The 13738-nt window shown below is 62.7% G+C and overlaps 1 protein-coding gene across 1 annotated transcript; it reads right to left on the reverse strand.

Moving 5' to 3' along the window:
• LOC136044868 (tensin-2-like) lies at window positions 1-11659 on the reverse strand. The gene is given in 22 exon segments (XM_065730383.1): window positions 1-729; window positions 3289-3353; window positions 3356-3415; window positions 3482-3727; window positions 4273-5724; window positions 6023-6133; window positions 6208-6273; window positions 6605-6728; window positions 6974-7040; window positions 7142-7202; window positions 7336-7442; window positions 7642-7725; window positions 8142-8204; window positions 8369-8505; window positions 8793-8843; window positions 9138-9303; window positions 9558-9607; window positions 9705-9743; window positions 9848-9886; window positions 10270-10307; window positions 10421-10530; window positions 11598-11659. Coding segments are annotated over 22 exon segments (3927 nt in total).
• Window positions 11660-13738: the final 2079 nt, after the last annotated feature.

A 13738-nucleotide genomic window follows, 5' to 3' on the forward strand; every position in this document is an offset into this window, starting at 1 on the left:
TCAAATACTCGATCTAGGATTGCGTCGGGAGTCAAAGGAAACAAACGGGAGAGCGACGCCGACACTCAACGGGTGCGCTCCCGCCCGACCGCGCCACGCGGCTGCTGACAAGATGGCGGATGGTCGCTTCCGGTTCCGGCTCGGGAATGTCGGGAGGGCTCCGCCCGGCCCCTGCCGGCCCCGCCCGACTTGCGCGCTCCGCAGCGGCGGCCAGAGGGCGCTGCCGGCGGGGGCTCGCGGTCTCCGGACAGGTCTACCCGGCGCACACGCACCCGAAAGCTCCGCATCGGCGTAGGTTCCCGTGTGTGCACAGGGTGGCTCGCCGGGTCGGTCCGGTCCTTCAGCGAACCGCGTGTCCCGTACGTCAGCGGCAAGAGTCCGCTGCCGGCGAGTTTGGCATTCCCAGGACCAGGTCTGCCCAGCTCGGATGGCTCCATGCCGGTGCCGCTTGGGGATACCGGACCCGACCCGCGTCCCCGGCCACGGACGATCCGGTCGCGAGCGGAGGCGACGGCGGACGGAGGTGTCAGCTGGGGAGCCGTGCGATCTCTGCCCACGTCTACCCGGTTTCGAGGGAGCTGAGCTTGCCAAGTGGAGGCGCTTGGAGGGCGCTCCGGGGTCGTCGTGCAATGTTCGGCCACGTCTACCCTGCTCCGACGGAGCTGAGCGTTCCGAGCAGGGGTCTAGAGGGCGCTCCCGGGGCGGCTTGCGTTTTGCGGCCACGTCTACCTGGTTACGACGGAGCTGGGCGTACTAAGTGGTGTTGCCTAGAGGGCGCTCCGGGGTCGTCGTGCAATGTCCGGCCACGTCTACCTTGCTCCGACGGAGTCGAGCGCTCCGAGGAGGCGCCTAGAGGGCGCTGCCGGGGCGGCTTGCGGCCTCCGGCCACGTCTACCCGGTTTCGAGGGAGTTGGACGTGCCAAGCGGAGGCGCCTAGAGGGCGCTGCCGGGGCGGCTTGCGGCCTCCGGCCACGTCTACCCGGTTTCGAGGGAGTTGGACGTGCCAAGCGGAGGCGCCTAGAGGGCGCTGCCGGGGCGGCTTGCGGCCTCCGGCCACGTCTACCCGGTTTCGAGGGAGTTGGACGTGTCAAGCGGAGGCGCCTAGAGGGCGCTGCCGGGGCGGCTTGCGGTCTCCGGCCACGTCCACCCGGTTTCGAGGGAGTGCGTAAAAAACGGGAGATGCCTAGAGGGCGCCACGTGGTTGTCGTGCAATGTCCAGCCAGGTCTACCCAGCTCCGACGGAGTCGAGAGCTCCGCGGCGGCTTGGAGATGGCGCGGACGAGTGGCTTGCCGTCTCCAGCCAAGTTGTGCTAGGAACCGGGCGAACCTCTCGCGCTTCCCGAACGGCGGCAGCGAGAAATCACAGCGCGTGTCTTTAAAAAACGCCGGCCACGTCTACCCGGCAACAGCCGTTCCGCGCTAACCCGAACGGCGGCGGCGAGAGCTCTCTGCCCGTGCTTCTCGGAAACGGCGGCCACGTCTACCCTGCTAAAGCCGTCTCGAACGTTTGCGTCCGGTGCTCGATGCCGGTGCCGCTTGGGAACGCCGGACCCGCGTTCCCGGCTACGGCCGTTGCGGTCGCTCGTCGCGAGCGGCGGCGCCGGCGGACGGAGGCGTCAGTCGGGGCGCCGCGCGGTCTCCGGCCACGTCTACCCGGTTCCGACGGAGCTGAGCGTTCCGAGGGGTCTAGAGGGCGCTGCCCTGGCGGCTTGCGTTTTGCGGCCACGTCTACCCGGTTTCGACGGAGATGGGCGTACTAAGTGGTGTTGCCTAGAGGGCACTCCGGGGTCGTCGTGCAATGTCCGGCCACGTCTACCCTGCTCCGATGGAGCTGAGCGCTCCGTGGAGGTGTCTAGAGGGCGCTGCCGGGGCGGCTTGCGGCCTCCGGCCACGTCTTCCCGGTTTCGAGGGAGTCGGACGTGCCAAGCGGAGGCGCCTAGAGGGCGCTGCCGGGGCGGCTTGCGGTCTCCGGCCACGTCTACCCGGTTTCGAGGGAGTGCGTAAAAAAACGGGAGATGCCTAGAGGGCGCCACGTGGTTGTCGTGCAATGTCCAGCCAGGTCTACCCAGCTCCGACGGAGTCGAGAGCTCCGCGGCGGCTTGGAGATGGCGCGGACGAGTGGCTTGCCGTCTCCAGCCAAGTGTGCCCGGAACCGGGTGAACCTCTCGCGCTTCCCGAACGGCGGCAGCGAGAAATCACAGCGCGTGTGTTTAAAAAACGCCGGCCACGTCTACCCGGCAACAGCCGTTCGGCGCTAACCCGAACGGCGGAGGCGAAAGATCACCGCGCGTTTTGAAAACGCCGGCCACGTCTACCCGGCAACAGCCGTTCCGCCCTAACCCGAACGGCGGCGGCGAGAGCTCTCTGCCCGTGCTTCTCGGAAACGGCGGCCACGTCTACCCTGCTAAAGCCGTCTCGAACGTTTGCGTCCGGTGCTCGATGCCGGTGCCGCTTGGGAACGCCGGACCCGCGTTCCCGGCTACGGCCGTTGCGGTCGCTCGTCGCGAGCGGTGGCGGCGGCCGATGGAGGTGTCAGCCGGGGCGCCGCGCGGTCTCCGGCCACGTCTACCCGGTTCCGACGGAGTCGGACGTGCCAAGCGGAGGCGCCTAGATGGCGCTGCCGTGGCGTCTTGCGGTCTGCGGCCACGTCTACCCGGTTTCGACGGAGATGGGCGTACTAAGTGGTGTTGCCTAGAGGGCGCTCCGGGGTCGTCGTGCAATGTCCGGCCACGTCTACCCTGCTCCGACGGAGTCGAGCGCTCCGACGAGGCGCCTAGAGGGCGCTGCCGGGGCGGCTTGCGGCCTCCGGCCACGTCTTCCCGGTTTCGAGGGAGTTGGACGTGCCAAGCGGAGGCGCCTAGAGGGCGCTGCCGGGGCGGCTTGCGGTCTCCGGCCACGTCTACCCGGTTTCGAGGGAGTGCGTAAAAAACGGGAGATGCCGAGAGGGCGCTACGTGGTTGTCGTGCAGTGTCCAGCCAGGTCTACCCAGCTCCGACGGAGTCGAGAGCTCCGCGGCGGCTTGGAGATGGCGCAGACGAGTGGCTTGCCGTCTCCGGCCAAGTTGTGCTAGGAACCGGGAGAACCTCTCGCGCTTCCCGAACGGTGGCGGCGAGAAATCACAGCGCGTCTTAAAAACGCCGGCCACGTCTACCCGGCTACAGCCGTTCCGCGCTAAACCGAACGGAGGAAAGGGTCTATGATTTCTGGGGAGGGGGGGACTTCGCTGATTTCCGCCCTCCCGGGGTCTCTCAGTGCTTTGTTTCTTTCTGGGAGGGTCCCCGCCCGTACCTTTCCCGGCGGGGGGCAGCCAGGGGGGGGCTGTGCCACGCGCAGCGCCAGCCTGTACCCCCCCGGAAGGAGGTGCTGTCGCGGACGAGGAAGGCGCCGGGCTCACGGTCCTTCAGCAGCGCCACGGCTAGGGGGCACAGCGTCACGGGAGGGGCCCTAATGAACGCCCCCCCCCTAGTTAAACCCCACGGACCTTGCTCCCGCGACATTCCTGGTTTGTACCAGAACCTGGACGTGTCCTGGGCGAAAGCGGGGGGGTCGGCCGCGGCGGGAGGCGGGCAGGGGGAGGTCGTGCCCCCCCCTGGGGTGCTGCGCTCCTCTCGGGGAGGTCCCGACATGGGAGGGGCACAGTAAGAAGAGGGGGAGGAGAAGGAGGGAGAAGGGGAGGACTCCCCCTGGGGGTGGTCCTGAGTGGGGGAGTCCTGGGGGCTGCCGGGCTCTGTTAGGGGGATGGGGGAGCAGTGAACCCCTGAGAGCCCCCCATAGTCCCCCACAAGAACCCACGCAACCCCCATTTTCCATAACCCCCATCACCCTGACTGCCTTCCCCTATGCCTCCTCCCCCCCAATACCCCCCCACCCTCATAATGCCCTAAAGCCCTCTGCTCCCAACTCATCAAGTCCCCCATAAACCCCCCCTGGCCCCACCCTTCCCACACCCCCCATTTCCCTCTTGCCGACCCCACCGCAGGGCCCCCCCGACCGTCCCATGAGCGCCCTATAGCCCCCAGCCCACCAATAGCCTCCTCCGTATTCCCCTGCAACCCCCCCACAACCCCAACACCCCCTCCCCGTAGCCCCCCCCATTCCCTACCACTCCCCGCACCCAGCCCGTATCCACTCTCAGCCCCACCGCCCCTGCCCACATCCATTTTAGTAGTTGGGTAGAGATAGTGATAGGAGGATGGTTGGACTAGATGATCTTATAGGTCCTTTCCAACCTTATGAACTTATGAACTTATGAACTTATCCCCCCCCCCTCACCTCCCGCGCTCTCCCCGGGGCTCCCGGGGGTTCCACTTTTGGGGAGGGGCGGTCCCACAGGGAAGGGGCGTGGCTCGCAGAGGGGGCAGAGGGGCGTGACCAAAACAGACCCCGCCCCTTCAGACAGCGACCGCCGCGCGCGACGCCACCCCCCGTCCTCGACCCCGCCCCCCGGGCACGGACAGGGATGGGGAGGGGCCAGGCTGGGGCGGCGCTGGAGGGCGTGGCCTAAGTGGGCGTGGGCATGGGGTGCCATTGAGGTTTGGGTGCCATGGGGCATGGGGGCACTGTGGGGTGTCAGAACACTGCTGTGGTGCAATGGGCTGCAAGGGGTCATCGGGGGGCTGTTGTAGGCACTATGAGGGACATGGGCACTGTGGGGCGCTGAGGCGCTGCTATGAGTTGACGGGGTGCTATGAAGTGGCACATGAGTCCTATGGGCAGTTTGTGTGCTATAGGGTGCCAGAGTGTCATAAGGCACAGTAGGTCTATAGGGTGTTGGGGGACTATAGGATGCTGTGGGGCTATATGGTGTCAGGGGGCTGTGGGGTGATGGGGGGCTGTACGATGCTGTAGGGCTGTAGGTCATTGGGGTACTATAGGGTGTCAAGGTGCTATAGGGGTGGGAAGGGCTGTAGGGTGACGGGGGGCTATAGGATGCAGGGGGGGTACAGGATGTTGGGGGGCTGTGGGGTGTGGTGGGGGCACTATAGACTGTGGGGCTGCTATGGGGTGGTGTGGCACTACAAGGCACTGAGTCACTATAGGGTGTTGGGGTGCTATGGGGCATTAGGGAACAACAGGGTGCAGCAGTGCTATGGGGCACAGCATCACCATGAGGTGGTAGAGCACTATAGGACTCAAAGCAGCTGTGGGGCACAGGGTCCCTGTGGGGTGGCACAGTGCTATAGGGTGCTGCAGTGCTATGGTGCAAAGGGCAGCTATAGGGCATGGGGTCTCCGTGGAGCACTACATTGCCGTGGGGCACCAGAGTACTATAGGATGCTGCAGTGCTATGGGGCACAGGATCCTCGTGTGGGAGAGGGCAGTTATGGGATGCTATGGTGCTATAGGATGCTGTGGTGCTATGGGACACGGGGCTGCTATGGAGTGCAGGGCCACTATGGGGCACTGCATCACTGTGGGGTGCCAAGGTGCTATGGGGCACAGGGTTTCCATGGGCCGCAGGGCTAATATAGGGCACAGGGGTTCTGTGTGGGGCACCAGGGGGGCTCTCCTCCTGCCCCCCCCCCAGCCCACAGCCTCCCAGCAGCTGCTCCAGCTCCCAGTGCTCTGCAGCCGTGGGGGGCGGGGGGTGCCCTGGAGAGCTCTGCAGTGGTGGGGGTGCAGCCGTGGAGGATTCCTCTTTCCATGGGTTGTCCCCGGGGGCCCCCTTGTCTTGCACGAGTGTGTGGGGGCTCTCCTCCTGCGGTCCCCCCTTCTGCGTCAGGTCTGTGGGAACACAGCACCATTGGGGGGGATGGGAGGGGTCCCAGGGGCATCCCACTGGAGTTTGGGGCCCCATGGGATGGGGTCCTATTTGGGGTTTGCAGACCCACAGGGGCTGGAGGTCCCATTCAATTTTGGGGTCCCATAGGGTACCCTTGCTTCCCATTGGGAACTGTGGTCCCACCGCATCCCGTCGGGGTTTGGGATCCCTCTGCTGTCCCACTGAGGGGCAGTACCGGGGTGGCCCTTGGTGTGGGGTACTGTTGGGGGGCAGGGAGTCCTGTGGGTGCTGGCCCCTCACCGTCACTGCTGTCCTGGTGCCGCACATTGAAGCCATGGAAGGAATCGCGCCGCACCGTGGGGTCCCATGTGCACAGATCCACACACACAGTGCCACAGGGGGATGCCCAACCTGGGGGGAGATGTGGGGGTGGGGTTATAGGGGCTATGGGGGTTTATTATGGGCTGTGGGGGTGACCCCCTCACCTTCCACTTTGTCAGGACTAGATGAGAACACAAACTCCACGGCAGCATCGGGGGGGAAGCGCTCATCTGAGGGGGGAAAGTGGGAACTGGGGGTGTGCAGCCCCACACCGCAGCAGAGCCCCCACCCATTGAGTCCCCGTGAACCCCCATGACTCAACGGAACACCCCCCTGACCCCCTCCCCCCATAACCTCTGACTCCCCCCAAGCCCCAACCACCAATGAATGACACCAAACCACTATGACCCCTCCCTGACCTCATGACACCTAATGACCCCTGACCCCCAGGGACCCCATTGATTCCCCAACCCCAGAACCCAAACGACCCCATAACTCCCCAACCATTGACACCCCTGACCCCATCACCCCCAAGGCCCCCCTGACCCCGCCGTGCCCCACCCTCGCACGCCAAGTCCAGCTCCTCCTTGCACAGCTGCAGCCGCTGCCCCTGCAGCGCACACGTGTGGAACTGCGCCCAGAACACAGCGCGGCGCGCGGAGCCCCAGCGCTGGTAGCACTGCACCTGCACGCGTGTGGCACGTGGCACGCTTCACGGCACACATCGTGGCACACACTGTAGCATGTTATATCACATCATATCGCATCACACACGTAACACACATCACAGCGTATCGCAGCATTTTCACACCTGCCATATCCACATCACACACGTCCATGTCACATGCACACAGTACGGGGGGTCCTGCACTGCCCCCATCCCATTCCCCTGTTGTATGCCCGTTTGGCACTCCCCCCTTGCACACTCACCAGGACATCGCCCTTCAGCAGCAGCGTGGGCTCCAGGCTGATGCAGACACTCTGTGGGCCGGGGGCACTGCGGGGTGGGGGGGGAGGGGAGGGTTTGGGAACCCAAACTGGGGCAGGGGTTGGGGAGGTCAGGGGGCTCGGGTCCCCCCATGGGGTGGGGGCACTCACTATACGCCTGAGGTGTGCACCAGCTGCAGCGCCTGGTACAGCTTCAGGAATGGACGGAAGTCTGTGGGGCACAGCATGGGAAAGGGGGGTGTGGGGGCAGGGTTGAGGGCCACTTCCTGGGTGGAGTCACATTTGGGGATCACTTTAAAGGGGAAGGACCCCACTGTGGGGTCCCAATGGGGTGGGACACTCACCAGGCTGGAATCGGGGCAGGGGAGGCAGCAGCACATGGTGCAGGAATACAGGGCGGCTGTTCACCCGTGTGGCGCCTGACAGCAGCGCCCCAAAGTGCGCTATGTACCTGGGGGGCAGCGCCCCACATCAGCACCCCACAGTGCCATGCCCCAAACTGCATGCAGCCCAATACCACCCCACATCTCAGAAACAAGCATGTGCACCCAAACCTTACCCACCCAAACCCACACCCTGCACACCCCACACCTCTGCCCCCCAAATTCCACCTCCAACCCCCCTCCCCCCGCCCCTGTACCCCTCCCCACCTGCGCTGGGATGGCAGCATGTCACCCCCCACTCTCTCTTCACAGAACTGCTTCATGGTGGCGGTGCCCAAAGCCTGCTCCGCACTGTGGGATCAGCACAGCCCCACTGGGCCCCATAGATCCCCGCAGTCCCCGCCACTGTCCCCTGCAGCCCCATGCCCCAGAACTCTCCCATATCAGCCCCCATTCCCCATAAGTCATAGCCTCCCATAGCCCCCAGACCCCCCACCAATGCCTCCCCCAACCCTCAGCCCCCCCCACCTCCCATAACCCCCCAGATCCCCATCACTTCCACATACCCCGTAACTCCCCGCAACACCCAACGCTAACACCTCCCCCCATAATCTCGCCCTTCCCCACTCCATATCCCATATGTCATAGGCCCCCCCACCCTACATCTCATAGACCCAGCCAGCCCCCACCCTGCACCCCAATCCATAGACCCCACATCCCTCACCCCATACCCCATAGTTCTCTGCACCCCACTATGACCCCCCTACCTGGCGCAGACGTGGCTGTAGTGCATATACGCTGCCACCACGACGCCCACTTTCCCCGTTGCCCTGAGGGAGTTGTGGGTCAGTGCTCCTCAGCCCCCCATCTTACAACCCCCTGTGACACTCCACTCCCCCCAAGACTCCACAACCCCGAGGCCCTATATAGTCCTGCCCCTACAAACACCAAGGCCCTATACCTCCCCCCCAACCCCCCCCCACGATGCTGTGACCCCACCCCACGCACCCGGCAGTGCAGCACGGCCACACGGGGGGGCAGCGCACGCAGGCAGCGCTCCAACGCTTTGCAGATGGCGCACAGTGTGTCCAGGGGGGGGGCCAGCAGGTCTGGCCAGCCAAACTCCTGTACCTGTGGGTGGCCACGGAGTGACCCACAGCACGACCCATGTCCCTGACCCCACAGTCCGATCCCCCGAGGGCTCCACATCACGACCCATACTCCAACTCTGTGGCCCAAACCTCCCCAGGACCCCACACTCCAATCCCACACACCAACGCCACTGGAACCCCACATCTCAACCCCCACACTCCCCAAAACCCCACACTCCATGCCCCCCAGGACCCCAATGGTCCTGATTCCATAGCCCCAACCCCACACCATGGGACACCCTCGGACTCCCCCCCTGCAGTGCTGACCGTGGGGTGCAGGTGGATGAGGTCATGGCGCTTCTCTGAGAGGTTGAAGAGCTGCAGCAGAGAGGACACTGAGTCACAGCCCATGGTGGAGCCCCCCTCCTCCAACCGTCCCCAGGGATCCCCGGCCCATCTTTATGGGGCTCTGTGTCCCCAGCGTCCTGTTCCCCTCTGCCCAGAGGACCCCATGTCCTGTTCCCATGTCCCCCTGCTTTGACCCTACATACCCCCATGTCCCGTCCCCAGTCCATCCCCACAGTCCCTGTCCCCATGTCCCCCAGTGTCTTATGTCCCATCCCCAGTCTCCACATACCATTCCAAGGACCAACCCCCCCGCCCCCCCCCCACTGTGTATCCGTCACGGTGCCGCGCACGCAGGAGGAGTGCGACATCACGGAGATCTCCGTGGAAGCGCCGCTCATCCGTCCCCACCGGGAACCGCACTGCGATCATCCGCTCCGTCACATAGCTCAGCTCCGCAGGGGGGGCACTGGGCACAGCCGGGGGGGGCAGCCTGGGGGCGTCACAAGGCAATAGATGGGGTCACTGGGGACTATATGGGGACACGGAGTCATGGGGGACTGTACAGGGACACGGGGGACTACATGGGGACACGGGGTCATGGAGAGATAAATGGGGCTATGGGGTCATGAGGGGTTACGAGGCTATAGGACATGGGTCCACATCCATGCTGGGGGGCAGGGGATGTGGGGACCGGTGATGGGGACAGTGCCCACAGAACCCCCCCCCTCCCCACATCCATCGCACCTGGGCAGGGAACGATGCTGCCAGGGGGCACTGGAGGGCAGACTTCTGTCCTGGGGGCACACAGAGCTCCAGTCCACACCCCACCCCAGTTCCAACCCCACCCCAATCCCACCTCAACCCCCAACCCCAATCCCACTCGCCTCTCACCGGCTTCTCTCCATGCCTCGGTGGGGCAGTGTTTCTCCGCTGTGGGGCACACAGAGCTTAGGGGGCACTGTAGGGTGCGCCAACATTGCTGCAGGGTGGGGGTGGGGGTGCGGGTGGGGGTGGGCCCCAGCCCCATAACTTACCAGCTCGGGAGGGGGCGGGGGGTGGCACGGAGATGTGACCTACAGGGGCAGAACAGTTACTGTAGCTCCATAGAAAAAATCTGGCCCCATAGCGGGCCTCCAGCCCCACAGACGTTCCTTCCACAACCCACAACCCAAACCCCCAGGGGAACTGAGGCATGGAGCAGTGCTTCCCCCGCCCATGTCCGTCCGTCCATCCGCTGTTTATCCAGCTGCAGCCCCTGGCGCACAGCCAAGCGCTCTGCGTGGGGGCACAGGGACATCACGGGGATGTGGGGACAGGGAGTTGTGGGGAAGCAGGGACGTGGGTCTTTCTCTGCCTACAGAATCCCAGTGGCTCTGGGGACCTGGAGGGGGCATCCCTGGACCACCAAACATCACCGAATGTCACCCCATGGCCCCCGTGCCCCCCCGGTCCTCACCTTGGCCTCACAGCGCTTATGGGATACGATCTTGCAGACTGTGGGGACAAGGACATAGGAACATGCGGACACGTAACTTTGAGACCACGGGCACACAAAGACATGGGTCATTGGGACACTGGGGACACATGGGGATACAGTGCTGCGTCACCTCGGCAGAGCAGCCCATGGGCGCCCACGCTGTCCTGACAGACGGCGCAGGACCGGGACCTCTTCCGGAACGACTTCTCCTGGAAAGTGTGGGGCGGCACTGGAGGGGGGCTGTGGGGCGGTATAGGGAGACAGCGAGGGAACGGGGAGACATGTGGACACAATGGGGATGTGGTGCTTGGGGATGACCCCCCCCCGCTGCCTCCGTGTTTGTGACCCACATCCCCCACACGCAGTGTCCCTCTGCAGGAAGCAGTTCAGGCACAGTCCAGGAAATGGCCCTAGGGGGAGCGGGCGTGGGAAACGGGTGGGGGGGACACAGAGCGGAGCGCACTCCCAGTGCACACTGTAGGGCAGCCTCACAAGGGAGAACACAGCAACGGGGTGAGCACACACCACACTTGTCTCCCCCAATGGGGGCACCCTGATCCCAAATGTGACCCTCTCTGCCCCATGTGTGTCCCCATCCCCATGAAATTCCACTGCCCCTCAACTCTGTTCCCCCCCACTCCATCCTTGATCCCCAAACCCACAGATCTGCCTCCCCCTCTGCCCCCCTCCCCATGTCCCCACCACAAAGGGAGCTGCAACGCAAAGTGTGACCCACTCTTCCCCCCCACAGTCCAAATCTGCAGTGCCACTTCCCACCCCATTTCTGATCCCAAACCCCATAGAGCTGTCCCTCCACTCACAGCCTACCAGTGACTGTTTTAACCCCAGGAGTACACTATCACCTGACATGTGTCCTCAATCCCTGTGGACTTCCAACCCCCCATAATCCCCCACCCCTCCCCAGTCCCCCATCCTGGTCCTCATGTCATTGCCCCACAGTGCCCCCACCCCACACATGACAGACCCCATCGTCCCATCTGCACGATCCACCACGGAGTTCCTATTATACCATATATCCCCCCACACTGTGCCACCCATCCCTCCACTCCCACACGTGACCACACCTCACCCCACGACCCCCCCACTAGAGACCCCTACAAATGTGACGCACTTCTAAGATTCCACGTGGGACCCTCTTATACGCCCTCAAACCCCCTCTCACGTAACACCCCCCCCTCCCCCCATTCCCACACACACTCAACTCATGCGATGCCGCGCGGGACTCCCCCAACCCCCATCCACGCCCTCCCCACCCTCCCGTGTCCTCCCCCTCGTCTCCCTGTACCGGGTGGGGTTCTCTCCGCCCCAGGACCCGCAGGAGACCCCCCACGGCCCCGCGTGGGTTCATGGTGATGCGCACGGCACTCGGGAGGCGGTGTGTCTAGGGGGGCCCTGTGCTCCACCCGCTGCTGCCGTTTCCCGTCCAAAGTGCCCCCCCGCGAGGTGGAGGAAATGGGGAGGGAGGGGTCGGACCCACACCATGGCCCCACCCCCTTCACCGCCCCCCTGCCCCACTTCAGGGCTGTTTAACCCCTTCGGGGCCAGAGGGGAGACAAGCGGAAGCCCCCTCCATGTGGTCATGGAGTGTTGTATGGAGTGCCCTATAGGGCTGTGGTCGGGGGGACATCCCCTCACGGGGATGCTCCCATAACCCACATTGCACCTCCACCCTGCAGCCCCCCTAATGCTACCACAGAGCTCAGAACTCCACAGTCCCATACCCACAATGGTTCAAGGACTTTGCTGCCTGAACATCTCATTTCTTCTCTGTTCCGTCCCCCGGTGGAACCACAGCCCCCAGCCTACACAATGTGGCTGCCGCTCCCTTTCCTCCTCGGGGGAGGTCCCTCCAATTGGAGCTTCATCCACACATCGATGACATTTCTGTCTCTGAGGCTGTGAAACAGTAAAAGTTCAGCACAGGTAGCGTGAGCGGGGGGGGGAAGATGCATACACCCCCGTGGGGTCTGATGACACTGTAGATGTCCCCTCCTGGGTGAAAGTGAACGTTTCTTTGTCCTCTTCCTGCAACAGAACCATCAAGAATGTACCTTTCCCCTCTAACACAACTGTTGTCCATGGCCGTGTGGCTGCTCGCCAAAGAGTGGTGACGTTGGCCACATTCGTGACGGCAGCTGCTGGCGGGGCTCTGTGGCAGCATTCAGGCACCAAGAACCGATTGTTCATCGCCACCTTCTGTCTGGTTTCCGAAGTGGACACACAGACAGGTTCTATGGGGTGTGTGTCCTGGACTTCATCGGTCCGTTCTCTCTGAGCTCTGTGACATGAGAATTCCTGCATTGTGGTGCAGCAGAAATGGGGAACTGTGGTACGGAGCGACCTTTGATTCAAGGAGCGCACTGTAAAGCATCGCTATTTGGGGTCTGGGACTGACGCTTGAGCCAGAAGACTGCATGCCGCCATGCAGGTGAGCACCAGGTTCGCCTATTGAGGACGCCTGCAAAGGCAAAGCAGCACAAAGAAGGAGGTGCTACAGAAGGAAGGAAAGGGAATGCTCACCTGCCTCTGAGGACTGAGGCTCACAGGGAAAGAGCACTGAAAGAGGGAGCTCCAACAAAAGACCCTTCCTCAGTGGCAGTCAGCACTGGGAGCACAGGTGGAAACAGTTCAGCTGTGGGAGAGGATACGTGGTTCCACAGCTCCCTACCCACATTTAAGGGCTGACTGCCACAGGAGTAGGATCTCTACCTGCAGTCTACCTGCCATGCACTGTGAGGTGAGCTCCAGTCCTCAAGAAAGGATACGCGATTCCTTCTTTATCACTGAATTGTGATCTCCGCATTTATTGGGGGGTTGGACACTGCTTGAAGGCAGCTGTAAGCACCCTAAGGCTGCAGCAGGCCGACTGCATTCTGCAGTTCCAGGAATGCTCTTTTCCACGAAGGGATTCTGTGTCCTCATGATCCAGTTTGAACATTTCCTGTTAATTCTTGATTGTCTGGAGATTTCTAAGGGCCATAAACTCCACCTTTTATTGCACACCAAAAAAAGCAAAAATAAATGCTTTTCTTGTACTCCATATTTAGTAAACAAATGCATGAAAACACAAACAAAATGGAGACTGAGAGGACATCCCTATAGCCCTGTGCTTTCTGCTAACGAGCCGTCGCTTCGTAACCATTACACTGCCACAGTTGTAGGAGTTTGGTGCATGAATGTTAAACAACAGTGTAACTGATACTGGCAAAACAAAACAAAAAAACCCCAAACAAACAAAAAGCATGACCACGCCAATTTTTTGACCATTTTCTACAGATATTCATGAGGACTTAACACAGGTTTCTTGGGTTTGAAAAAGATTTCCTTGAGTACATTCATGGTTCATTTTGTTTATTTATACGTTTCCGCCCATCTCCTAAATGTGATCTTCTCTGACATCAAAAGGAGAACGGAACGTCAGGGGCGG

This window comes from Cyrtonyx montezumae, unplaced genomic scaffold (genome assembly GCF_038088225.1).
Source record: "Cyrtonyx montezumae isolate F1298 unplaced genomic scaffold, pur_monq_1.0 scaffold_122, whole genome shotgun sequence".
NCBI classification, from domain to species: Eukaryota; Metazoa; Chordata; class Aves; order Galliformes; family Odontophoridae; genus Cyrtonyx; species Cyrtonyx montezumae.